Source organism: Podarcis filfolensis (assembly GCF_964270895.1).
Source record: "Podarcis filfolensis genome assembly, chromosome: W".
NCBI classification, from domain to species: Eukaryota; Metazoa; Chordata; class Lepidosauria; order Squamata; family Lacertidae; genus Podarcis; species Podarcis filfolensis.
Genome location: NC_139619.1, coordinates 42,436,841 through 42,464,008, shown reverse-complemented (window position 1 = coordinate 42,464,008; position 27,168 = coordinate 42,436,841). Strand labels below are relative to the sequence as shown.

Genomic DNA, 27,168 nt, shown 5'->3' with positions numbered 1-27,168 from the left:
TCAAAAGTAGGGGGTCTGCGGCTTGGCTTTTGAAAAATAAGGGGTCCTCAGTAATTAGCCAATTAGGAACCACTGATCTAGTTCAATCCCCTACAATGCAGGAATAATGCAGTTGGCCTATACAGGGATCAAACTTAGGACCTTGGCATTATCAGCACCCCGCTCTGAACATCTGCGTCACCTTCAGAGTTGTTGTTGTGGGAGCTGTAGTTCACCAAAGTAAATATTGAAAGGATCCTCTTTTCACATCAAGGACAGACCATGCCAAACATCTACCTTATGCACAAAATTGACTCCCCAAGCTCTTCTTGTGTTTTAAGACGCTGGGATGTGGGGAGCCGGAAATTCCACTGGGCTGGCAGAAGCCCCTTTTGTGACTCAATCGAGCTCTGTCTTCAACCCCCATTTTAGTTTGGAAAACTCCTCCCTTTTCCTTTAACACACTCCCCTCCCCCCACTTTCCTGCATTCCACTCTTTTTCATATCGAAAGCAATTTCTAATGTCCACTGCCAGGACCAGCTGAGGATGTTCTTGCTTGAGGCAGAAACACCCTGAGCCTTGCCTCTGCTTCTCCTTTAGGAAAGGAGGCTGGAGAGGAGCAGGTTGTGTTGGCGAAACCCTCACAAGGGCCTGACCGTGGTCACAATAGTGGCATGGCTGCAAGCATGGTGCTCTATGGACCTTGATCTGCCCCCCCTTGAGCCAATGGCCTCGCAACGCCTCATGCGCAGGTTGGCCCTGCCAATTCCTAGGGTGCCCAGTTGGATTATTTCAGTGGGGAAGGGGGAAGTTCCCAATCCCGTTCCACTGCTCAGCACCTGCTTCCCCCCCCTCAAAGTGATCCATCTAGCCTCCACTCCATCCCACTTCAAATGAAAATAAGTAATAAAAGAGCTCCCATCCAGACTCTGCAGTCTCCATAGCTGCTCTCAGAGCTCCAGTCTCCTTTGGTCATTTTTGGGACTCCCTTGAGAAGAACAAGTGGACATCTAGGAGTTGCTGTTGGTGGTGGTGGCGGGAGCAGGGCTCAGCTCCTCCTGCTCTTAAGTGTGCTCTGCTCAGTTCTGCAGCCTTATCCCTTGGCACCAGGTGCACATATGCTCTCATAACCCCCTCAAGCCAAGCCCAGTTCTTTTTCTTCCTCTGCTCTCCCTCCTACCACTGAGCCCTGGAGACAAAGCTTAATGGGGAGAGGGGAGGGCAGACCTCCCCTCAAGAGTCTATTCAATAATTCGCAGCCAGCTGCTGCTGGGCTGAAACTTGCAAGCTGCAAGCAGTATGAGGAAGGAAAGCAATTGAGAAACACCTTGGGGAAGCAATGTAGCCCTCTTTCTGCACCTGCAAGCCTTGTTGTGAAGAGCGAAGTCAGATTCCATGGTATCTGCACGACCTGATGCCCCATGCAGCACCCCCTCTCCACAGCCTCTCCCTCATGTGTGCTGCGAGGGCCCAAGGCGGCTACATTTGGAAAGTCTGGCTGAGCTTCAGAGCAGTGGAGAAACCAGCCAAGGCAAGTGTAGCTCCCCTCCAAACACCAGAACAATCTCTGCACAACGGATCTTTCATTTTGAAACAACCGCTTCCCAATAAATTAAGAGTGTGTGTGCACCAAGTACAGGAACCCAGGACAGAAAAGCAGAAAGACAAAGTTGCAGAACTTGGGGTCGGGTGGGGAGCCCAACCCAACCCAGCTGTACCCACTGCCTCAGCTCCCCTCCTGCTTCCCAGCCTGCGCCCCCTCCTCCTCCCTGGTCCCTTTAGGCAGTGCTTAGTGTCTCATGAAGAATGAACACCCTAGAACTCTACTTGGCAGAATGGGGACAGATAGCTGAACTATAGAGAGCAGGCTAAGGCGTACGTGGGCCACAGTGGCTGCCCTGCCCCTTCTTGATGAGCATCAAGGCTGGGGGGACAGAGAAAGAGGTCCTGCAATCCCAGGACAGGCCAGGAATCCTTATGCCTGGTACCCACCAAGAGTAGCACATGCTCAGCTGCAGCAGAAGGGGAGAGCGTGGACTACTGCGCAGGGACTGAGAGCAGCAGTGGTGGTAGTAGGATGGGCAGGGGAATGACTGTCCTCCAACAGGGTCCCTCCCCAAGCACCCTGAACCTGCTGCCAATGCCCTGGAACCATGTGGAAAGCCAAGTGTGCAACCGTGTCAGGAGTCAAGAGGAAAAGGTGGAAAGGGCAAAGCACAGGGAAGGGAGCTGGCACATGGCAAGATGGCACAAGGGGAAGGGCAGGCACCAGAGAACAGAGGCTGGGCCTTGCCTCTTCCCTCCCCACTTCGTCTCCAGTCACGCTTGGCACCTTTCGCAGTCATCCACCCCCAGCAGGAAGCCCAGGAGGAAGCCGATGGCACTCGGCAGAACGTTGGGCAGAGGCCGTAGCAGGAGGCTGGCGAAGAGGGTGGCTGCAGGGAAGCGAAAACATTTGCATGAGAGGAGGCGGGAGCAGGAGGAAGGCCAGCTCCCAGCCAGGACAGGCAGGCCTTACCTAGCATGTTGCCACTGACATTGTTGCTCTCAGAGTATTTCAGCAGCTCCCGCAGGAAAGCCACCACGAAGCGGAACACGTTCTGGTGCGACCGCGGCAACTGGCAGATCACCTGCAAGACAGGGAGGGGCGGTTTGGAGTTTCAGTGCAGAGCTTTGCTAGAGGAGGGGCATGGATCACTAGCACGGTGTACTTGTTATGTTTGCAGGTTTAGACCTGGCATAAAAAAAAAAAGAATGTTTAAAATGGTAACCGGACTAGAACTCTGCTGGGAACTTTGGGGAATAATGCAACTGCAGAGTCGGAAGGGACCACAAGGGTTAACTAATCGAACCCCCTGCAATGCCTAAGGTGGGACTTGAACTCAGGACACTGAGATGAAGAGTCTTATGCTCTACCAACTGAGATATCTTGGGGGAAGGGCCATAGCTCTGCAGTAAACCACCTGCTTTTCATGCAGAAAGTCTCAGGCTCCACCCCCAGCATCTCCCAGGAGGGTAGGGAACATCCCTTGTCTGAAATCCTGGAGAGCCACTGCTTGTCAATTTCAACAATACTGAGCTAGATGGCCCAGTATATGGCCGCTTCCTGGGTTGGAAATTCAAGCGAGGTTCACTGAAACAGGTGGGCTATTGTTACAAGTCCTGGTCAGAAAGCAAAAAGGCAACATGTGCGCACCCCACCCCCCTCCACAACGGAGAGGGATGGTTATCAAAGGAGACATCAGCAACCTCTGCAGTTAACAAGGCTTCCCAGACCAGACTAGCCCTCCTGCCAGTGTGCCGGTTTACTGGCTTTCAGGGATGTTTTAGTGGATTTCCTGTTACTCGCGGCAACATTTGGACTAGATGACTTTGGAAATCCCTTCTGATTCTATGCTTCTGTACACACCACAGACCAGCCAGGAAGAGATGGGGCTCTGGGGCCGACCTGGCAACAGAGGTGGCTGTCATGTGAGCACTCAAGGCAGCGCTGATACAGTTCATAGCAAAGGACTGGTTCTGGCACTGCCTCCAGGAAGATGAGCAGAGCTTCGGCCACCGAGTGGTCACTGCCAGCTATTGACAGCCTGGCAAGGGAAGTGTTCTGTCCTGTTACCTGCAGCCTGCCTCCTTCCCAGGCTGGTCCAAAGCAAGAAGCTTGGTCCTTATACATCTGGGCCCACCTTGCAAGTTTCCCCTTTTGGCGCAAGGTGGACCTTGAACCCGCAGCCCTGAGATTAAGAGTGTCACGCTCTACCAACTGAGCCACCCCACTGTAATTATCCCACACCTCCCCTCTTGACGAAGCTGCCTGCAAAGCTGATCTGCCGAGGAAATGTCCTTCTGCAGGCATGGTTTCAATCCAAACAGCAAATACTAGTGGTCAACTCCAAAAGTGCGGTCAACAAACCCTGCTTGCCAAAGAACAATTGAACGCACCCTTGAAGCTCCTTTGCAGCCATGTCTTTACCTTGACACCACGTATGATGCTAGATGTGGGGCCTGCGGGCCTGTCAAGATTCCCCACCTCTGCTCTATCTAGCCAGGCTGATGTTTTCAAATGGGGGTTAAAGCTGTGAAGCTGTTTGGATGCATGACTGGACTTGACTGTGGGCAAATCAAATCAAATATCTTTAATACGGTCAGTGACCAGGAAGCAATTTATAAAAATATGACATTAAAAGTAGTATTGTGCTACAAATACAGTAGTAATATGGCCAATTCACAGAATTGGTGCTTATATTTATAACCAGGTTTTGACTTTTAAAGTTTTAAAAATTCAATTCAGGTGTCGCTACTGTTTATTATCGTTCCTTCGATGTTTACAATTTGAACTCCGTTGTTGACATCATTGCTCATCTTATTCTTGTTGCAATGTAACAGTACTTTGCCACGGACCTGTTAATTTCGGGCTCTTTGTCAGCTAAGAGGTGTCTGATATAGGTGTCGTCTGTACTGCGAGGTATTTTCCTCAGAATTGGTTCGATTAGCTCTTTTCTTGAGTCTCGATATAATGGGCAGTATAAGATGACATGCCCAATGGTTTCGATTTCATTGCTTTTACAGGGACATAATCTTTGTTCGATCGGTATTTTATTGTATCTTCCCTCTAGAAGAGCTGAAGGGAGAGCGTTAAAGCGGGCCCTGGAAAATGCCCATCGGTGTTTAGCGTTGTCTAGAACTTTGAGATAGTTTGCTAGATGGGGCCTTTGGGGGATGTATAGAAGTTTGTAAGTTATCGGAAGTTGATTAAAGTCATTTTGGGCTTCAATGTCCCTGAGTCTTTCTTTGATTATGTTCTTGGCCCTTCCCCTTTCTAAACTTAATAGATACTCTGGGGAGAGACCATATGTGGCCAGTTTTCTGAGAGTGCCCTTCAACCAACTAGATTGGAATTTGTCAAGAAGCATCAGGGAAAGTAGTCCAGCCGGCGAGTTGTTAAGTCTTAGCCAAGTGCATAAGGTTCTTATCCATACTTTGGCTTTAATGCTGTATAAGCCCGCTTCCAGTCGTAGGGCGGCGTTTGGGACACATTTAGGTGTTTGCAGGAGTGATCTAAGGAAACCTGATTGTATCTTTTCATATGGGTCTAGATTAGAGAGGGAGACGAGTGGTGCGCCGTATAGTATTTGTGCTGTTGGTTTTGCAACGAATAGTTTAATTGTAGCAGGAATGAAATTTCCTCCCGTTGTACGATGGAATCTTAGGATTGCTGTTGTACTTTTTTGTGCTGTAGAGGAGCTGTAATTTATGTGGGCAGTCTTCTTCCTTGATGCTTGGAATATAACTCCTAGATATTTAAAGCATGTCACTTGTTCAATCTCCTGATTGTCTAAATTCCATCTGTATATTTTTCTTTTGTTAGAGAAAACCATGATTTTTGTTTTTTGGTAGTTCACTGTTAATTTCTCTTCTCTACAGTATTGGGATAAGCTGTTAAGAGCTCTTTTGAGGCCCATCTGAGTCTGGGACAATATAACCGCATCGTCTGCATAGAGTAGGATAGGCAGTTTTTTGTCTGCTAATTTTGGGGCGTGTGTATCCGCTCCTTGTAGGTGGTCTATTAGGGAGTTTATATAGATGTTGAACAAAAAGGGGGCCAAAATGCATCCTTGTTTAACTCCCTTTGTTGTTCTAATGAAATTAGAGAGTTGACCTTCTTTGGCTGCATCTTATACGAAGTCGTGTGTTGTTGTACAATTTGTATATTAGTAGCAGCAGACGTCGGTCTATGGATGATTTGTTAAGTTTGTCCCAGAGTCGGGTTCTTGGGATGGAGTCAAAGGCTGCTTTAAAATCTACAAATGCTGCGAATAGGTGGTGATTGTGGTGCGACGTGTATTTCTCAGCTAGGTGCTGTAGGATCAGGCAGTGATCCATTGTGGATCTCCCCTGTCTAAATCCTGCCTGTGCATCATCAAGAATCTTCGCTCTTTCTATCCATTCGCACAGTTTCTCGCTGAGGTGTTTAGCGTATAATTTACTTATTATATTCAGGAGGCTTATAGGTCTATAGTTGAAGGGATCGTCCCTCGAGCCTTTCTTGTAAATGGGAATAATGATGGAAGTCCCCCAGTCGTGTGGAATCTGTGCAGTTCTATCTATATATGTGAACAGAGAGGCTAGCAAGGGGGCCCACCAGTTCGCATTGGTTTTAAAAAGTTCCGCTGGTATACAGTCAATTCCGGGGGCTTTCCCGTTCTTTAGTTGGTCAATCAGCAGATGAGTCTCTGTTATTGAGACTGCTGGCCATGGCTGTATCTGATCTTCCGGTATGTCTAATGCATAGGACTCATCGCTAGATTCCTCGTAAAGATTATGGAAGTGTGTTTCCCAAGCTTTCATTGATATGCAGCAGGATAGTTGTGATAGGCCCCTATCCGGCTGTACAGCTACGATTCTCCAGAATAATGATGGGTTACTTGATTTGGAGGCCTCTATCAGTTGCTGCCATAATAACTTCATTGCGTATCTTTTCTTTTGTGTCAGGAGTTTTTTGTAGCTTCTTTTGGCTTCAAGCATCTTTTGTCTGTTATCCTCTGTTGGATTATCCTTATGGCAGATGAAGGAGTGGATCAATGATTTCTTGGAGGTTATACACTCGTGATCGAACCACTCCCTGGAAGCTTTCCTATGATGGGGAGACTTGGAATTCGGTTTTACAACAAACTCTTGAATTTTTTGTATAAGCATTTCATATGTTGTCATCATGTTCAGGGCGCTCTCCTCTGTTTCTAGGCACCCTTTCATAATTGCTTTTGAGAGACGGTAGCTCTCCTCAGATTTGTACCAATTAGATATCCGCTCGCTCACTTGTCCATTCCATCTGATTTTCTTGAGGCCTGTTCCAGGTGTTAGATCTGGTTGATATCTGTGTTGTGGTTTGGGCAGATCAAAGGGTAAATCGCACACGAGGGATAAAGGTAGGTGATCACTTTCAGCTCTTGCTGTAATGTTGAATTTTGATATCCTAGGGATCAGGTCCTGGGAAGCAATGCAATAATCTATCGTTGACAGTTTGTGTCCTGACCAATATGTATATTGACCAGGATAATCTCCTTGTATAGCCCCATTCAGTAAGTGTAGATTCTGTCTGTAGGCCATCTGTGCTAAATGTAGTCCTCCAATGTTGCATGTCTTATCGTAGGATGATCTTGTCATTAGGGGTGGGATAGTTTCCATTTCTGGAGGCCATTGGTGAAAATGTGCGTATAGGGCATTGTCGTTGGGGCCCACTCTTGCGTTTAGGTCACCAGCTAGTAGTATCATGGCTGACGGGTGTTGTCTCCTCCATTGCACCAAGTGGGCTTCCACTTCTTTCCATAGTTGTTCTACTTGTGCCTGCCGTCGACATGTAGGTAAGTATAAGTTTATGCATAGCAGTTTGCTTTGTCCAAAATCTAAAACTGCTGCTACAGACCATTCATCATTGGAGGGTAATTGGGTAATATTAGCTTGTATCTGCGTTGAGAACAGTAAGGCTAAGCCTCCTTTGGGTCTGCCCCCTCTTTGACTAGGTGTTGCTCTTTTTATACACGAGTGGTAATTATCCAGGTAGAGCTCGTCTATCGACCAGGTTTCCTGGATGAATAGGATGTCAAATTTAGTGAGGAAGTCCATTAGATTGGGATCTTTGCTTTTAGCTCCCCACCCTGCGATGTTCCACGTACAGGTGGTCAGCTTGTGATTTTTGATTGTCAGACATCTCAAGGGACAATCAAACTTAGGCTTCTGGCCAATTTGGAATTTATCATTCATTATGTCCCTTTTGGGGTGTATAGTGGGACATTTTGGCACGGTGTGTGCTTGGACATATTTTAGTGTCCCGGAGGGGCGTTCTTTCCTCGTGACCTTATTTCAGTCATCCGTGTGAATGGTGTCTAGGGCTCCTAGGTTGTCCACAAAGATTGAACCGTTCTTGCCTGGTGGTACCGCTATTTCAGCTTGATGTGTTATTGTTTTCTTTGCTATAGGTGGTTCCGTAGGTCCGAGTTCCTCTGGCGATAGGAATCGCCTTAGTGTCCACTCACTGTTGGATAAAGGTTTTGTGGTATAAGTTGCATAGTTAAATTCCCTGGTGACGGGTGTGGCTAGGAGTGTAATAGATTTCCTTATGGATGCTAATCTTTCAATTAGTGCGTCCTGAGCTTTATGTATTTGTTCAATAGTTGCTATGAAACGGTTTTCCTTCTCTATGCTGGAGCTTTCATCTGGTACGTGGTTTGGGGATAGGGTTTTTGGTCTTTTAGCCAGCTGGTTTGGGGCTTTATCTGCCTCTAGTTGAAGCATCTTACAGTTCTTGTCCATCATAGACATTGTCGGCTTTATTTTTATCTTATCAGTCTTGATTGTTTCGATGAGAGGAGTGGGAGTACCGGACACTTCGAATAGGCGAGTCACCTGCAATCCAACCCTTTGTAGCGTGTCCTTATTGTCTGAAACTAGTTTGGTTGTGTGCCAGTCTCTGAATGTTACCACAACTCTGTTTAGGTCCTTGTCTGATGGCAGAAATTTAACGTTAATGATGTTTTCTGCTGGGACGAGCCCTCTAACGGCTAATTCAGTTTTCTTGAGAATATAGATTCTCTGTTGTGCTGGGGAAAGGAGATCTTTGTGCATGTATACAGGTAGGATGATAAGTTTTTGTTTATTAAGAATTAGATTTCTGCGAGAGTATGTTGTTTTAGGAGTAGTTTCTTGCTTAGGGCTCGGGTTTTCCCTTGATTTTCCCGCGGTTCCATTTGGGAGCGCTAATTGCTCTGTTGAATTATGAAGCCTAGCCTTATGGAGTTCCTCTGTTGAATTGAAAAGCCCAGCCTTATGGAGGTTTTTATTTGGGCTTGGGCTTCGACTTTTATCAAGGGGTGGCAGAACTGGGTTAGCTGGGCTCGTTGAATTTGAATTCTCTAGTAGCTTAAATAGTCTTGTGAAGTTCGTTTTCTTTGTTCGAGATGGGAGCTTTGTCTTCCTTCCCATTTTTACGTTCTTGGGCTTCTTCTCTTTATTCCTGGGACACTTCCCCTTTAAGAGGGGTTTCTTAGGGTCTATTAAGTTTCCCTTCTGGTTTGCTTTGATCCTAGATGTTTTCCTTTTTTCCACCTCATGTCGGGTTTTATTTTCCTTAATGCTGTTATCGTTTGGTGTGCTAGAGAGAACTTTATATGAATGCAAGATGTCTATTCTCCTAGTTATTTCAGTCAGGGTGGTAAGTAGGCCCAAGCATTCTGAGAGGAAGTCTTTGATGTGTCCCAGTTCTCTGCCTATCTGCAACTTCTGTTCATTTAACAGATCATTATATAGCCCTGTTAGTGTGTAGGGGAGGCATTCCAAGTCCAGATATTGGGCTCTTGTGTCCTCCAGGTCCTCATTCGTGTGAAACCCCATCTTCTCCCCGGGCCTGGGTCTTTGGGAGGGGTCATCTGTCTTAGTTACTGGGTTTTCCTCTTGTGGCTCTTGTTCCTGCTCCAGCCCCGGTTGATTCACTGAGGTTTCATCTTCTATGGCAGCTTGTTTTATTTCCGTTGCCAGATTGACTCCCACCCCTTCTTCGTCTGTTTCCATAGGCTCCCCGTACCTGGTGCGGTCTATGGACCATTCGTGGGGGTATCGTTTGTCAGCATTATTTATTTTGTCTGTTTTCGGTTTAAAATATTGTGAGATTTTCACCTGCCTTCCTCTTGTAGAGGGTTCAGCCGCTTTGGTGAGGGGGATTCCCAGCTCTTTATAGCTCTGTCTTGTGAACACCATTCTCTAAGTTGGAAGCTTCCCTTATTGGGCACTTTATTGTAGAAATAAAGGTAGAGGTAAAGTTTGGAAAACCGGTATCCAGGCTGTTGGATCAGGGAGCCTCCCTACCTTTCCTTCTTTAAGCCTTAACTTGGGGCGGGAGGGTATTCATGGGGGAGTTCTTGGACTTATCTTATCAAAGTTAGGCTCAGTGGAGTTCAGCGGTTTCCTCTGCTTCTTTAGCTGTATTTCAAGCCAATCCGTCGTCCGGGAGCTCCAAGGTTGTAAGTCAGTGTAGCAGTATCAGTAAACAATGCGACGGTAAAACAATAAATAAACAATAAAACAATAAAAGACTAAACTAATTAAAACGAGGCGACGAGACAGACAGCCAATAGTCTTTAAAGTCCTTAAGGTGCAGTTTTGAGGTCTGGAAGAGGCTAAAACTAATAAAAACTAATAAAAACTAATAAAAACGCTTAGTTGAAGTCGGAGGCTCTAATTAGGCTGCTACCTCCGTCGCCGTCCCCCTCCCCCTATTAATATGCAGCTCGTAATCCTCCCACTCCGGATGTGGAGTTCACCCAAAAGCTTACTGAATATGCAGCTGTGGACATGAGGTTTGGCTAACATTTTATTTAAATTGCTGGAACCTGCCCTGGGACCTTAGGGTGAAGGGCAGGAAATAAGTAACAAAAACAGCAACAGAACATGGATGGGCCTTCATAGGTTGATGGGCTGCAGCCCCAGCCAGCATGATGAGATGATGGGGTCACATGTTCACCACCCCTTGTCTAGAGCACGTTGCAGAGGCAGTGGTAGAAACTGAGCAACAGCTGGAGCCCCAGCCCACGACTTTGTCTGGGCAATGCAGCACACAGCAGCTGGTGAACCATGCCTCCTGCCTCCTTCCCATCTTCCTCTCCAGAAATGTTCAGGGTGGTTAGTTCTATCTCAAGCTACCACATTCAAGAGAAAGAGAAAGAGAGGAGGGGGGAGCAAGAGAGCTTTAGGAGCACAGCAGTGGCAAGCAGCCCATCACTAAAAGGAGTTGACAAGGATGGAGAATTTGATCCCCTCATCCCCAGGGCAGCTGTTGATTAGGACCCAGTTCATCCCCCCTCCCCTCCCCCCCCCCCGCCACCAATACTCCCCGCCCCTGTCTTGAGAGAGAGAGAGAGAGAGAGAGAGAGAGAGTGTATTGATGTGGGGAATGACACATACTGTATCAGAGTCTTAGTGCAAGAGTAGCTGGTGCATGCTAAAGAACACAGGAGCCTTGCTGGGTTAGATCAGCATTTTGTTCCCAGAATGGCCAACCACATGCCCTTGGGAGTCCATAGGGACACGGGGACAAGAGCACTCTGTCCATCATGTTCCCCAGAAACTGGTAATCAAAAGCATGTGGTTTGTGATAATAGTGGCAAGAAATAGCCCTGACCGGTAGCCACTGATAAACATATCCTCCATGATTCTCAATGTCTACAGCTGTCCAAATTGACAGTCACCACTGTCTCCTTGTGGCTAGGATAATACACCCAAGTATATCTGATTTCGAGAGGAGTGACATTTCCCTGAGCCACCCCAAAGCAGCCACTACCGCTTCCCAAATGCCAGTGCTCAGGTGGTAAGAGTAAGCCAGAGTGGCATAGCCTGTGCAGCAGTGGCTGAGCACAGAAACAAGGAGAAAACTGGCTCTTGGGGCCAGAGGGGGCTGGCGCCTGCATCATGAGACTGGGCTTTCTGCCTCCCGTGCTGCCAATCGCAAGCGGACCCAGAGTCAAGCAGCGCAAAATCAGTTACAAGCAGTGCTGGCAAATTCTGGTTTCGTCTCCGTTCTCCTCTGCCGAGTTCTACAAGGGCCACGTTGAGGCTAGGGAAGAGAAAAACGCAGAGAGCTAGAGTCACCACCTGGACTGGATTTGAGTCAGAAGGCAGGCAGGTGAGGTTGGTGGGGTAGTGCCTGGTTTGCCCTAAGGGACCAGCTGCCACTGCATGGAGCAGCTGCTGATCGTTGACAAGGGCAACTCCATTTACGTGCCTTCGAGGCACATGCACACTGCCGCAAAGCTGGAAGGGGCACTTGAAGGGGCAAAAATGTCCCCCCCCCCCAAGAGCACAAAAGCGGCAAAGTGGCATGGAAACAGCATCTCGACTCCCTCCCAGGAGCTTTGGCACCGACCTCTCAGGCCTGTGGAGAGTTGGAGCAAGGAGTTTTGCAGGGAGGCTGCTGGTTTTCAAAAGGCCTTTCCAAAGGGCTTCCGGAAGTTTAGAGGGTGTTTGCAGGCTTTTCCAATGCTGTCCCCAATATACGCAATTTCATTTAAACGCACGGTACCTCGGAACGCAACCCCCGTGTAAACGGGGCGTTGCCTGTACCTGATTTGAGCCCGCTACAAGAACATCTAGAGGATAGCAAACCAACTGTTACCTTTTCTAGGAAGCTGTCTTCTCCCTGAGATCAGAGGAGGAAGGCAAGAGCAAAAGACAACCAAGGGTGTTAATGGCACAGGCCCTGAGAAGAGAAAGAAACAGCCCGTTGGCTGAACAGTATCTGGGCAGATGGCAGGGAAATGCACACGGTTCAGTGGCCCTGCGAAAGGGCAGGTGGGAGGACCAGAACCTGGGATGACTCAGTCAAGGCAAACAAAGGGCATGAACAGCACACAGGAAGCGGATGCACAGCTACAGAAGCTGAAGCGGAATGCAGCGGAGGACCCCCAGCCCCCACATTTCTGAGTGGAAGAGCAGCTGTTTTTCAAGCAGGGAAGCAGGGTGGGAAGGGTAGACATCCAGCACAAGGCTTCCAAGGAGGTCCCGAAGCAGCTTGGTAGGTAGCTCCCACTGATGGTGAGGAAATAGTCCTTGCCAGGGTCAAGGTGAAGGACAAAGATAGCCTCAATCTTCTCTTCCTTGCTGACGTACACATCCAGGGAAATGTCCACCGTCTCACCTAAAACGGGAGGAGGTCAGGTAGATACACTCTTTGGCACAGCCAGGTTTGCTTGTCTGTAAATTAAAAGTGAAGACAGTGAAGAATTGAACAGAAGGACACAATGCGAGCCTGCTGGATCAGGCCAATGGCCCATCTAGTACAGCATCCTGTTCTCACAGGTGTATGGGGGAAACCTTAACTTCAAGAATTAGGAGAAGAAGCGACTCAGTCCCCCCCCCCCCCACTTTCCTCTCTAGTCCTCCAAAGCAGCAGCTGCACAGAAGATGGTGACAGGATACTGGAGGGTAAGAGAAAGTGATCCTAACAAAAGAATATAAAAAGGGAAAGGATTTTTGCGCCCCCAATGTAACTTTCTTTTTTAGTTTACATTTCATTGAGTTTTTAAAAGTTTGGCTAGTTGTATATGTTCCCCAAGATATTTTTGTGCCTCCACAACATAAAAATATGCATTGTTTTAAAAAAGTAATTTTTGGACGGACTGCTCTCACTGGTTCCCTGCGATGCCAAAAGGTGTTTGGGGACCCTCCAGCATTGTTTGGCTTCAATACATTTGTGTGTGTGTGTTTGTTTAAAGCTGGCCACACACACTTTTACACTTTGGGCTCCGCTGCTTTGACGTGTGGCCCTTGGAGGCTTGAGCATGGGGCAATGCAGCCCACAAATGTTAAGCCTCCCCTGCTCTACCAAACTCCCAAGGTTTGAGGGAGGAGGGTTGGGAAGAGGAGGAGAAAAGGAAGGCCTTCCCTAGATGACCCTTGGGGTCCCTTTCCAACTCTACAGTTCTCTGATTCCAGAGAGAGACGCGCTGGGCTCCAAGTATCCCTCGCAGGGCTCAGCGCAAAGCCATGGCTTCCAATACTGGCTGTCACTGAGCTTGGGGATAAAGGAGAAGTGGAGGGTGACCTGCCCGTTGTTTGTGATCTGGAACTTCTCCTTCTGCAGCTGCCGGAACTTCACATTCTCAAACGGAAACTGCAGAGCAAAAGGGGGGGGGGGGAGGAAAGAGAGTGCTTGCCTTCAGCAGAGGCAAGGAAACGTGCTCCAGGGGGAAGTTTGTCCTTGGCCCCGGGCTCTCATTTAGGGGACTGCACATGCAACAGGTCCACGTGGGGCTCTCCAGATATTGCTGCACTTGCCACTTGCCATGTTGGCTGGGGATGATGGGAGTTGTAGTCCAGCATCTGGAGGGCACCACGCTGGCTACCCCTGGAGTCTTTGCCTGCGAGGAAGAGGAAGAGGCTGCCGCTCAGTGGAAGGGCATCAGCCTTGCATGCAAAGGTCCCAGGTTCTATCCCCAGCATCTCCAGGTAGGGCTGGGAGAGATCCCCCGGAAATCCTGGGGAACCGCTCAAGACTGAGCTAGATGGGCCAAGGGCTTCTTTCCCCCCTGGTCTTTTTGCAGCAAACCCTCTTTAAGGGGTTGGAGAGGATCCTATTCGTCTTTACCTCCCTCCAGGGAGGGAAGGAATTCGTTCTCCATCCTGTCCATCAACTGAACAATATCCTCAAACACTTTCCGGTACCGTCGGTCAGCCACAACCTTCACCTATTGGGGGGGGGGGGCAGAGCACATTTGTTGGAGCTATGGACTGAAAGGGGGGGCATGAGTTAAGAGCAGAAAGGCCTGATGCACCCCCCTGTTCCCAGCCCTGAAAGAGGCAAGTACTGTAACTCTGAGAGCTTCCCCAGGATGGCAGCGGCTGTGACTTCCAGAGCCAATGGGCTGAAGCCAAATGCTCCAAGCCAAGTACCACAGAAGCTCCATTGCATGAATGGAGCCAACGGTTAAGGTATACAGTTCATCCCATGTGGTCTGCCATGCCTGCAGGAGCAGCGTGTACTCAGAAGAGTGGAGAATGGAAGCCTAGGGATTTAACAGAGCCAAAACCTGCCCACTCCTTGCACCGGAAGTCATTGGCCAAGGAGGAGCTCTGTGGAAAGGGGCCTGGTTGTTGGTCAGGGCCTGCCCAGATTCAAGGAGGTGCCACATAGCAGGCAACTAAAAACCCTAGAGGGACCAGGAAGTGCTACATCTGCGACAGTGCACAGCACATGGCCAAAGAGTGTCCCCAGAGGCTCCAGAAGCACACTGCAGCCTCAGCAACAGTAAAGGGAACAGGTCAGCAGCCGAAACAGCTGCAGGGGGAAGAAGAAGCCTGGTTGGAAGGGGAAGGACTGGGGCCCAACCAGGCGAGTCAGTGAAGCAGTCCCCAGAGATTTTACAGCCCACAGACCCCCTCCCACCCAAACCAGTGGTGCAACTCACCGCATCGCTCCAGTTGCCCAATGGGCACACCCTGCAAGTACCAATAACCATTGACTCTGGGAGCAACGCAGACTTTGTAGGAGTGGACTTTATCAAGCAACATCGCATAGCACTCCTGCCAGCCACCATGCCCCTAAATGTCGTCACGGTCGATGGCAGGAAGCTACTGGGAGGAGAGGTGGTACAGCAAACACCACCGATGGTGATGCAAATTGGAAACCACCGCGAAGTCATCAGCTTCAACGTCACCCACCTGTCGGACACGCCCATAGTGTTGGGTATGAGTTGGCTGGATAAGCACAGCCCGGCATTAGCATGGTACCAGCGGCAATTGACCTTTTGCTCCTCCTACTGCGCAGAACACTGCATCCAGACCCGCCAGGAGGAGGAGGGGCAAGAGGATGAACCGCAGTTACACCTAGGCATGGTGCAAGCGGTACCCAACAAGTACAAGGAGTTTTTGGAGGTCTTCTGCGAGAGGGAAGCGGATAACCTGCCTCCCCACAGGCCTTACGACTGCAAGATTGACCTCCTGCCGGGAGCGACGCTGCCGACTGGGAAACTGTATTCCATGTCTGAAGACGAACTGCAAGAACTCAGGGAGTTCATAGATCACAACTTGAAGCGGGGGTTCATCCAAGAATCTAAAGCAGTGGGGGGCAGTCCCGTGTTTTTCGTGAAGAAGAAGGACACGCCCCAACGCAGGCTCATAGTTGATTATAGGATCATAAATTCCAAAACAAAGCCCGCAGCATTCCCCATGCCCAAGATCGACGACCTGCTCGCGACGGTGAGGAAGGGACGGATCTTCACCAAGTTGGATCTACGAGGGGCGTACAACCTTATACGCATGCGGGAGGGCGATGAGTGGAAAACAGCCATGTTTACACCTTTAGGCACCTATGAATATGGCGTAATGCCTTTTGGTCTGCAAAATGGCTCCCATACCTTCCAAGCTTTCATGCATCACGTGTTAGCGGGACTCCTCTACAAGAAGTGCGTCTGCTTCCTGGACGACATCCTGGTCTTCTCGGTATCGCAGGAGGCTCACGAGAGGGACGTCAAGGAGGTCCTGCAGAGGCTACGGGAGCACAGACTTTACGCCAAATTAGAGAAGTGCCAGTTCGACATGACGGAGGTGGATTTCCTGGGCTACAAGCTGTCCGACAAGGGACTCGCCATGGACAGCACCAAGGTCCGCGCGGTGTTGGACTGGAAGAGCCCGGGCAATCGGAAGGAGGTCCAGAAGTTTGTCGGCTTCGCCAACTTTTATCGCAAGTTCATCAAGGGGTTCGCGAAGGAGACGGCGGCCATCACGGACACCCTCAGCTCCAAGAAGAAGAAGTTCACCTGGACGGACCAGGCGGAGCAGTCCTTTCGGAGACTCAAGCGTCTCTTCGCGTCTGAAGAACAGCTGCTACATGTAAACCCCAGCAGACCAATGAGGGTTGAGACGGACGCCTCGGACAGAGCGGTGGGGGCCGTCCTGTTGCAGCAAGATCCGCAAGGGGAATGGAGACCGTGCGCATTCTACTCCAGGAAACTCAGCAAGGCGGAACAGAAGTACACCATCTGGGACAGGGAGTTGCTGGCCATTCATGCAGCTTTCAAGGCGGGTCGGCACTTCCTCGTTGGAGCCAGGCACACAGTGCAAGTCCGCACGGACCATAAGAACCTGGAGTACTGGCGCACGGCGCGGTTCCTGAACCAGAGACACATTCGCTGGGCGGAGTTCTTTGCGGATTTCGATTTCTGGATAGAATACATCCCGGGAGACAACAACGTCATGGCGGATGCACTATCCAGGAAGCCGCAGTATCTCGAGGAAGCGTCGCCGGTGGCGGCCAAGCACATTTTCGCACCGAAAGCGTGGGCGTGCGCTTCAGCTGCCGTGGACCTGGACGCGGTGCGTCGAGCGCTGCAGACGGATTCGTTCGCGCAATCCAAGATGGAGGAGGTGCGAAAAGGCGCAGCGAAGGACGACGAGTTCCAAATACGAGACGGACTGCTCATCCGCAAAGGGGCTCTCTACGTACCCGGAGACGACCTCCGCGCGAAAGTCTTGCAGCAGTTACACGACGCGCCCAGCGCTGGGCACTTCGGCAAGGACAAGACGGCGGAATTAGTAACCAGAGACTTTTGGTGGCCCAAGGTGAGGGGAGAAGTCGCGGATTACGTCTCCAGGTGTGACACCTGCCAAAGGGCCAAGCCGGTACACAGGAAGCCGGCGGGTCTACTAGAACCCCTACAGACGCCGCTCGAACCGTGGGAGAGAGTGGCCCTGGACTTTGTCACAGATCTGCCCAGTTCGCGAGGCAAAACAACGGTACTCGTGGTCGTAGACATGTTCACCAAGATGGCGCACTTTATTCCGTGTGCGAAGGTGGCCACAGCGGAACAGACCGCCAAGCTGTTCATAGACCACGTGTTCAAAGCTCACGGCTTGCCGCGGTCCATCCTGTCCGACCGGGGTCGCCAATTCGTCTCGAGCTTCTGGCAGAAGCTGCTGGGCATCCTGAACGTCAAGATCAACTTAGCGTCGGCACGACACCCGCAGACCAACGGACAAGCGGAGAGGGTCAACGCCATCATGCAGCAGTACCTGCGATGCTATGCCAATCAACAACCCTCGACCTGGGTGGACTACCTACCGCTGGCCGAGTTTGCCTACAACAACACGAAGCACGGGTCTACAGGAGTGACACCGTTCTTCGCCAATAATGGGCGGCATCCCAGAACTTTCCCGGGGTTAGAGACGAAGGGGGAGGGGGAGCCAAGGGGAGCAGAGCACTTAGCAGCAGAGTTACAGGAGGTTCACAAGCAACTCCGAAGGCAATTGGAACTGGCGAAACACGCCTACAAAGTGCAGGCAGACAAGCACAGGAGGGTCGGGGAGGACATCCAGGTGGGGGACTGGGTCTGGTTAGCTGCCCAGGCAGTGCCGGCCAGAACGCTAGCCAAGAGGAAGCTCAAACACAAGCAGCTGGGGCCTTACCAGGTCGTGGCGCAAATCAATCCAGTGGCCTTCCGGTTGACGCTCCCGGAGGGCTCCAGAATGCACCCAGTCTTTCATAGGTCAGTGCTCACACCCTACAGGGCACCCCACAGGTTTCAGGCGCCAGGGAACGCGCCAGACCCGCTTAACGAATCTCCGAAGAGGGAGGGGTCACGGAGGGCGATGCCACTCAACGAGGTCACGGAGATTTTGGACTCGAGGTGGGGGGAAGAGGGGGTGGAATACCTCCTCGCCAGGGAAGGTACCCCAGCCAGCGCCAACAGGTGGGCACCGTGCTATGCCGTGGAGGAGCACTATCTTAAAGATGAGTTCCATGCACTCTTCCCACACAGACCTATGCCGGCAGAGTATTTCGACGACTGGCTCTTCACACCCACACTGTCAGCCAGTACGTTCCAGGGTTTTTCATCAGCTGAAGAGACGACGCCGGAAACTAGCTCCCCGGAGGGGTCACTCTCGGGGTTTGCCACAGACCGCTCCTATTGGTGGGACACTCAACCGGAGGTGGGGTGGCGCAGGGAGCTGCTGCGGGGACCTTTGCAAGCAGTCTCACCAGAGGTACCCGGGGGAGGGGAGGACATGGACGTGTTGCGGGAGGATCCTGGATTCGAGCACATCAGCAGAGAGATGGAAGCAGAGGAAATCGACGTCGACGAGCCCGTTGCGGTTGGGCCGGATCCAGCGGACCGGCTACACACCAGGGGGGAAGAATGGTATCCCGCACTCACACCCACAGCACTGGAGCACCCGGAACCCACACCCGAAGAGGGGGAGGGGGGAAGGGGGGGCTTCGAGGGGGGGATGGATGTCAGGGAATCAGGAGCAGGAGCAATGGGGAGAGAGGAATGGGAGAGCGAAGGGGAAGAATCCGAGGGCAACGTAGGGGAGTATGACAGTGGCCCGAGAGATTCCATGAGCTTCTCCAGTGAATCAGAAGATTCCCAGAAGGGGGCGCCGATGGTCAGGGCAAGGGGGGTCCCAGGGGGGACTCACCAGAAACAAGGAGCCAGAGGGGAACCCCAAAACAGCAGTGGAGGATCGGGACCAGTTTCCCCACCAGAGCGTAGTGGGGGGGAAGAGTCACATGTGTCAGGGCCAGCGTCTCCTCCAGAGAGGGAGTCAGGGCTGACCACGCCTCCATCGGAGAGTGGAGGAACGGAAGGGAGGTCAGTTGCAGCTAGCCCCCCCGAAGGGGGAAGCAGTGACAGCAGCAGTGAAACGGTCAGGAGGAAAGCTGCTGGCTGGGCGTGCGCGCCAAGTTCAAATGTGCAGGCGCGCGGGACAGCAGGAGACCCGGATGGGGAACCAGCTCCTAAAGCCCGCCGGAGGGAGGGAGACGGCTCAGGGGAATCAGCCTCAGAGGAGGCTAGAAGGGGTGAGACCCCGGCGGGCAGGCGGACCCAGAGGAGGAAAGAGCAGCGAAAAAGGTGGAGCAAGGCTAGAATCTTAAATTGGTGTCAAGGGGGAGGAGACTTAGACGGAGCATCAGCGGTCTGACAGTTGAGACGTAGAGCTGCGCGCTGCGGCTCTGGAAGTGAAACTGAACTTCAATAAAGACTTTTGTACTTAACAACGAAGCAGCGTTGGTCCTTTGTGAGCTGGGACCTAGGGTAGCTCTGACAGCAACAATTGGACTTAAATTGTTTACAGGAAACTCATGTGATAAGGCTTCACAGGAAAGTACTGATTAATAAAAGATTGGGTCAAGAGTTTATTTCATCGGACAAGGTTAAAAAGAGAGGAGTTGTTATTTATGCTAAAGAGAGCCTATCACCGAAATTTGTTTTTAAAGATGAACAAGGGGCAATTGAAATTCAATCACAAGGAGAAAAATTTTTGATTGTGCACCAAATGAGGGGAAATCTGATTTTTTTAGGAAATTGCAAGAGACATTGCTTGACTACATGGACTATAATATTATCCTGATGGGAGATATGAATGGAGTGGTATCTACAAATATGGATAAGTCGCAGAGACAAGTTGTAACTAAAGATGGCAGACTACCAAAAACCTTTTTTGAACTGACTGACAATATGGACTTGATTGACATTTGGAGATCCAAGAACCCCCTTGGAAGAGAGGGAACATTCTTTTCTGAAGCCAACATGACATGGACAAGAATTGACCAAATATGGATAACTAGAGGACTGGCACCTAAGATTCGAAAAGCGGAAATTTGCCCAAAAACCTGCCACGACCACAATGCAGTGAAGATGGAGATGAAATTAACACCAATCGGTTCCTTCAGATGGAGGATGAATGACACCTTATTTAGAGATCAAGAGGTCACTAAGAAGGCCCAAAAAATCCTGAGAGACTATTTTGAGATAAATTTGAAGACTACGGTTGAAAAAAGAGTAATCTGGGACGCAAGCAAAGCGGTTATGAGAGGGTTTCTGATTCAACAGAATGCATTAAAGAAGAGAATACAAAATGAGAAAAAAGATAAAATCTTGGAAAAAATAAAAGAAGGAGAGAAGAAATTAAGAGCGAAACCAAAGTCGCAAGAGATTCTGAGAGAAATAAAATTATATCAAGTACAATACATGAAAATGATAAATCAGGAAGTTGAATGGAAAATTAAGCAGATGAGACAAAAGACATTTGAATCAGCTAATAAATGTGGGAAACTGCTAGCTTGGCAGATGAAAAAAAGACAAAAATTAAATACTATTACAAATCTGGATGTGGAAGGAAAGAATATACAGAATCCATTGGAGATTAGAAAGTGTTTCCAGAGATATTTTAAACAACTATATACACAAGGGCCACAGAAAGAGACTGATATAGACCAATTTTTAAGAACAAATGGATTACAAAAAATCTCTCAAGAAAATAAGATAATGTAAGGACCAAGCGGGCTTTCTGCCGGGAAGACACATATCTGATAACTTGAGGAATGTAATTGACATCTTGGAAAAGTTAGATGTGAACATAAATACTAAAGCTGTTTTGATATTTGTGGACGCGGAGAAAGCCTTTGACAACATTTCTTGGAGTTTTATGAAAAAGAACTTACAGGGTATGGGGGTAGGCCAAGGTTTTGAAAATGGTATAAGTGCAATATACTCTGAACAAAAGGCTAAATTAATTGTAAATAATGTGGTTACGGAACAATTTAAGATTGAAAAAGGGACACGACAAGGGTGCCCAATCTCCCCTTTACTTTTTATATCGGTCCTGGAGGTTTTGCTGAATATGATTAGAAGGGACCGGTTGGTTAAAGGCATACAGGTCGGAGCTAAACAGTATAAATTGAGAGCATTTGCAGATGATCTAGTCTTGACGTTACAGGAGCCTGAATCTAGTACCAAAAGAGTTTTAGAATTAATTCAAGAATTTGGTCAGGTGGCAGGATTTAAATTGAACAAGACCAAAACTAAGGTTTTAGAGAAAAATATGACATTGTTTGAAAAAGAGAAATTTCAGAATGAAACAGGTCTGTCTGTGGTGAAGAAGGTGAAATATCTGGGGATCAACATGACTTCTAAAAATGGGAACTTATTTAAAAATAATTATGAGAAATGCTGGTCAGAAGTGAAAAAAGATCTCGAAACATGGTCAAATTTGAAGCTTTCCTTGATGGGTCGAATAGCAGCTATAAAGATGAATGTATTGCCTAAAATGTTATTTTTGTTTCAAACATTACAAATTGTGGACAAGATGGACTGTTTTAAGAAGTGGCAGAAAGATATCTCTAAATTTGTCTGGCAGGGCAAGAAGCCCAGGATAAAATATAAGATTTTAACTGACGCAAAAGAAAGGGGTGGCTTTGCCCTGCCAGACTTCAGACTGTACTATGAATCAGCAGCATTCTGCTGGTTGAAAGACTGGCTGCTTCTTGAAAACACGGACATTTTGGATTTAGAAGGTTTTAACAATGTTTTTGGATGGCATGCATATTTGTGGTATGATAAGGTTAAAGCTCACAAAGCATTTAAAAATCATATTGTTAGGAGATCTCTGTTTAATGTTTGGATCAGATACAAGGATTTATTGGAAAATAAGACCCCAAGGTGGTTGTCACCAATGGAAGTGAAAGCTCAGAAAAAGCTCAATATGGAGGCCAATTGGCCAAAATATTGGGAAATTTTGGAACAAGAAGGAGATAAACTGAAACTGCAGAGCTTTGAGAAACTAAAAAATAAAGTCCGAGACTGGCTTCATTATTTTCAGATAATGGAGGCTTACAATTTGGACAGGAAAATTGGCTTCCAGGTGGAAAAATCTAAATTAGAAACAGAAGTGCTAGAACCTAAAACTAAAATTATGTCAAAAATGTATAACTTGCTGCTGAAATGGAACACACAGGATGAAACGGTTACGTCAGCTATGATTAAATGGGCACAAGATCTTGGACACAACATCATGTTTGCTGACTGGGAACAGTTATGGACCACAGGTATGAAATTTACGGCATGTAATGCCTTAAGAGAGAATATTATGAAAATGATATACAGGTGGTACATGACCCCAGTCAAGCTTGCAAAAATATATCATTTCCCCGATAATAAATGCTGGAAATGTAAGAAGGTTGAAGGTACATTCTTTCACCTTTGGTGGACGTGCCCAAAGATTAAGGCTTTCTGGGAAATGATTTATAATGAAATGAAAAAGGTATTTAAGTATACCTTCCTGAAAAAACCAGAGGCTTTTCTCTTGGGCATAGTCGGCCATTTGGTGCCAAAGAAGGACAGAACTTTTTTTATGTATGCTACAACGACAGCAAGAATACTTATAGCAAAGTACTGGAAGACTCAAGATCTACCCACTCTGGAAGAATGGCAGATGAAGTTGATTGACTGTATGGGACTGGCAGAAATGACCGGCAGAATCCGCGACCAGGGAGAAGAGTCAGCAGAAGAAGATCGGAAGAAATTTAAGGACTATTTACAGAAATACTACAAAATTAATGAACTCTGAAAAGATGTTGGATTGAATTTTTGTGGTCTCTAGCTGTTATGATAAAGATAATAGGGATTAAAATTGTTTAAGTCACTAAATTTAAAAAAGTTGAGTGGAAAATAAGGTGTTATTTTAAAAGGAATGTTAAGAGATTAGGATTTGCTGGATTAACAAGTTGAACTAGAAAACAAGAAGGGGAGGTACGAGGAAGTCAAAGAAACATGTTATTGAAAAATTGTTATGGAAATTGACTTGTTTTTAATATTTTTCTTTTTCTTTTTGTGTTTATATAAAATTGGAAAATCTAATAAATATTTATTGAAAAAAAAGAAAATAAGATAATGTTGAATCACAAAATTACAGAACAGGAGGTTGAAGGTGCCATTCAGAATATGCAGTTGGGCAAATCTCCAGGGCCGGATGGTCTTACCTCCAAATACTATAGATCTCTGAAAGATTGGTTAATTCAGCCACTAAAGGAGGTTTGTAATGAAATTCTGGAGGGGAAAAAGGCGCCAGAGTCGTGGAAGGAAGCTGACATTACACTCATACCGAAAACTGAGTCTGAAAAGACACAACTTAAGAACTACTGTCCCATATCCCTGCTTAATGTGCATTACAAAATTTTTGCTGATATTTTGGCTAACAGATTAAAAAAGGTATTAACTGAAGAGATACATAAAGATCAAGCCGGCTTTCTTCCAGGTAGACATTTGTCTGACAATACGAGGAACATAATTAATATTTTGGAGAAGCTGCAAGTGAATATCAATACCAAAGCAGTTTTAATTTTTATAGATGCGGAAAAAGCTTTTGACAATATTTCTTGGAATTTTATGAAGAAAAATCTTCAGGGAATGGGGGTGGGCCAAGGGTTTGAAAATGGTATTAGTGCAATTTATTCAGAGCAAAAAGCTAAGCTAATAGTCAATAATGTGATGACAGAGGAATTTAAGATAGAGAAAGGGACACGACAAGGCTGCCCAATTTCCCCATTGCTTTTTATTTCGGTCCTGGAGGTTTTGTTAAATATGATTAGAAGGGACCGTCTGATTAAAGGTATTCAGGTTGGAGCCAAACAATACAAACTGAAGGCTTTTGCAGATGACTTAGTTTTGACGTTACAGGAGCCCGAATCTAGTACGAAAAGAGTATTAGAACTGATTCAAGAATTTGGTCATGTGGCAGGATTTAAACTGAACAAGTCAAAAACTAAAGTTCTTGAGAAAAACTTAACACCGATTGAGAAAGAGAGGTTTCAGAAGGAGACTGGTTTGACATTAGCTAAGAAAGTAAAATACTTGGGGGTTAATATGACTGCTAAGAACTTAAACTTATTTAAAGATAACTATGAGAAATGCTGGACAGAAGTGAAAAAAGATTTAGAAATATGGTCAAATTTGAAGCTTTCCTTGTTGGGTCGAATTGCAGCTATAAAGATGAATGTATTGCCAAAAATGTTATTTCTGTTTCAGTCATTGCAAATTTTGGACAAGATGGACTGTTTCAAGAAGTGGCAGAAAGATATTTCTAGATTTGTCTGGCAGGGCAAGAAGCCCAGAATAAAATTTAAAATACTAACTGACGCAAAGGAAAGAGGTGGATTTGCCCTGCCGGACTTTAAATTGTACTATGAATCAGCAGCATTCTGCTGGTTAAAAGATTGGCTGCTTCTTGAGAACACAGACATTTTGGACTTAGAAGGTTTTAATAATGTTTTTGGGTGGCATGCATATTTGTGGTATGACAAGGTTAAAGCACATAAAGCATTTAAAAACCATATTGTCAGGAAAGCATTGTTCAATGTCTGGATAAGATATAAAGACTTATTGGAAAATAAAACCCCAAGGTGGTTGTCACCAATGGAAGCGAAGGCTCAGAAAAAGCTCAATATGGAGGCCAAATGGCCGAAATATTGGGAAATTTTGGAACAAGAAGGAGATAAATTGAAATTGCAGAGTTTTGAGAAATTAAAAGATAAAGTGCGAGACTGGCTTCATTATTATCAAATAAGAGAGGCCTATAATTTGGATAAAAAAATTGGCTTCCAGGTGGAAAAATCAAAATTGGAAACAGAATTGTTAGACCCCAAAACTAAGATACTTTCAAGAATGTATAACTTGCTGTTGAAATGGAATACGCAGGATGAAATGGTTAAATCTGCTATGATTAAATGGGCACAAGATATTGGTCACAACATTATGTTTGAGAGCTTGTAGGGCAGCAGCTGAAGAAGGAACAAAAAGGGTTTTCTTGTGTGAGTTTCTTGTGGCTGATTAGCTGCTTTCTCTGTGCAAAGGTCAGAGGGGGCAGGGCTTCTGTTGAGGTAGGTGATTAGCTGTGGGAGGAGCTTGTCAGAGCTTGTAGGGCAGCAGCTGAAGAAGGAACAAAAAGGGTTTTCTTGTGTGAGTTTCTTGTGGCTGATTAGCTGCTTTCTCTGTGCAAAGGTCAGAGGGGGCAGGGCTTCTGTTGAGGTAGGTGATTAGCTGTGGGAGGAGCTTGTCAGAGCTTGTAGGGCAGCAGCTGAAGAAGGAACAAAAAGGGTTTTCTTGTGTGAGTTTCTTGTGGCTGATTAGCTGCTTTCTCTGTGCAAAGGTCAGAGGGGGCAGGGCTTCTGTTGAGGTAGGTGATAAGCTGTTGGAGGAGCTTGTCAGAGCTTGTAGGGCAGCGGCGCGCGCCTAGTGGCGCGCGCAGTTTGATCCATCTTTTAGATTTAGGGGAGCTAGTCTCAAACGTTTGTTGGGGGAGATATAGGTTTATTTGGGGGGATTTATTTGTCCTGTCTTCACACTTTTTATGGTGGAGGACCGCTGTAGTCACCCCCAACGACACCTTCTCAAGATGGAGGGTGAGGGAACAGCTGCAGTCGCCTGTGGTTCCTGCGCAATGTTTGCCATCTTGCCAAAGGTTGCAGGCAGCTTTACCTGCAGCAATTGCATGTTGATTGCCCTCTTAAAAGACAAAGTCCAGCAACTGGAGGAACGTGTAGCTACGCTCCAAAGAATTAGAGAGCTGGAGCTCTTCTTGGAAGCAACAGAGCACACCGTCTCCACCAAGGAGGAGACAGGGGACTCCCCTGAGAAGGAGGCTAGTTCACCAACACAGGAGCCAGATATATGGAGAAACGTGACTCAAAGAAGTAGGAGGCCCAGGGTTCGCTCTGATTGTTTAGAAATACGCAATCGCTTTGAGGTCCTTTTCCCTAGCATGGAAGACGAAGAGCAGACTCCATTTGAGGATCTCTCCCTCATTACAGTCGATCAGGTATATGAAGACGAGCAGCAAAGGCAGTCCTCAGGGAATGTGCAGGCGACCTTGGAACGGACAGCTCACGGAAGAACCCCGACCAGACCTAAGAGGAGGCGTGTAGTGGTGATAGGGGATTCCCTACTGAGGGGAACAGAAGCAGTGATCTGTGGGCCTGACAAGATGTCTCGGGAAGTGTGCTGTCTCCCCGGGGCTAAGATCCAAGATGTAACTGAACGACTGCAAGGAATCATAAAACCCACTGACAAATACCCCTTCCTCTTGGTTCATGTGGGAACCAATGACACTGCAAGCAATAGCCTCCAGAAGATCAAAAGAGATTACGAGGCTCTGGGCAGGAAATTGAAGCAATTAAATGCACAAATTGTCATCTCATCTGTCCTCCCAGTTGAACGACGTGGCCCAGGGAGAGAGGGAAAAATAGTGGAAGTGAACAACTGGCTTCGCAAATGGTGTAAACAGGAACGGTTTGGATTCTTAGATCACGGAATGCAGTTTCTTGAAGATGGACTTCTGGCAAGCGATGGGCTGCACCTCACAACGGTTGGGAAGAATGTTTTTGCAAAAAATCTCAGAAACCTCATCAGGAGGGCTTTAAACTGACTAATGTGGGGGAGGGAGACAGTGCTCCTGAAGGTAGGAGTCTATCAATTGATGAAGATGATCATCCAAATGTCATAGACCGAATGGAGCAAACAGCACGCAGACCTAGTGGTGGGAGGAAAAAATCCTTAAATAAGAGACACGGGGGAATGATTAATGGACTTCAATGTCTGTACACTAATGCGCAAAGCATGGGAAATAAACAAGATGAGCTTGAGCTCTTGGTACAGCAAACTAAATATGACATAATAGGAATCACTGAAACCTGGTGGGATAAGTCCCACGATTGGAATGTAATAATGGAGGGATACAATCTATTTCAGAGAAACAGACCAGACAAGAAAGGAGGAGGAGTGGCGTTATATGTCAGGGATGTGTATACCTGTGAAGAGATCCAAGGTTTAGAACCTCAAAGCCAAAGTGAGAGCATTTGGGTCAAAATTAAGGGA

The 27,168-nt window shown here is 47.6% G+C and overlaps 1 protein-coding gene across 1 annotated transcript in view; it reads left to right on the top strand.

Moving 5' to 3' along the window:
- Positions 1-6,231: 6,231 nt before the first annotated feature.
- Positions 6,232-27,168, top strand: part of LOC310753817 (inositol polyphosphate 5-phosphatase OCRL-like) — a gene marked incomplete at both ends in the record, with an annotated part of 41,853 nt that continues 20,916 nt past the window's right edge. The window contains 1 exon segment of the mRNA XM_083595151.1: positions 6,232-6,252. Within this exon segment, the coding sequence (XP_083451277.1) occupies positions 6,232-6,252 (21 nt within the window).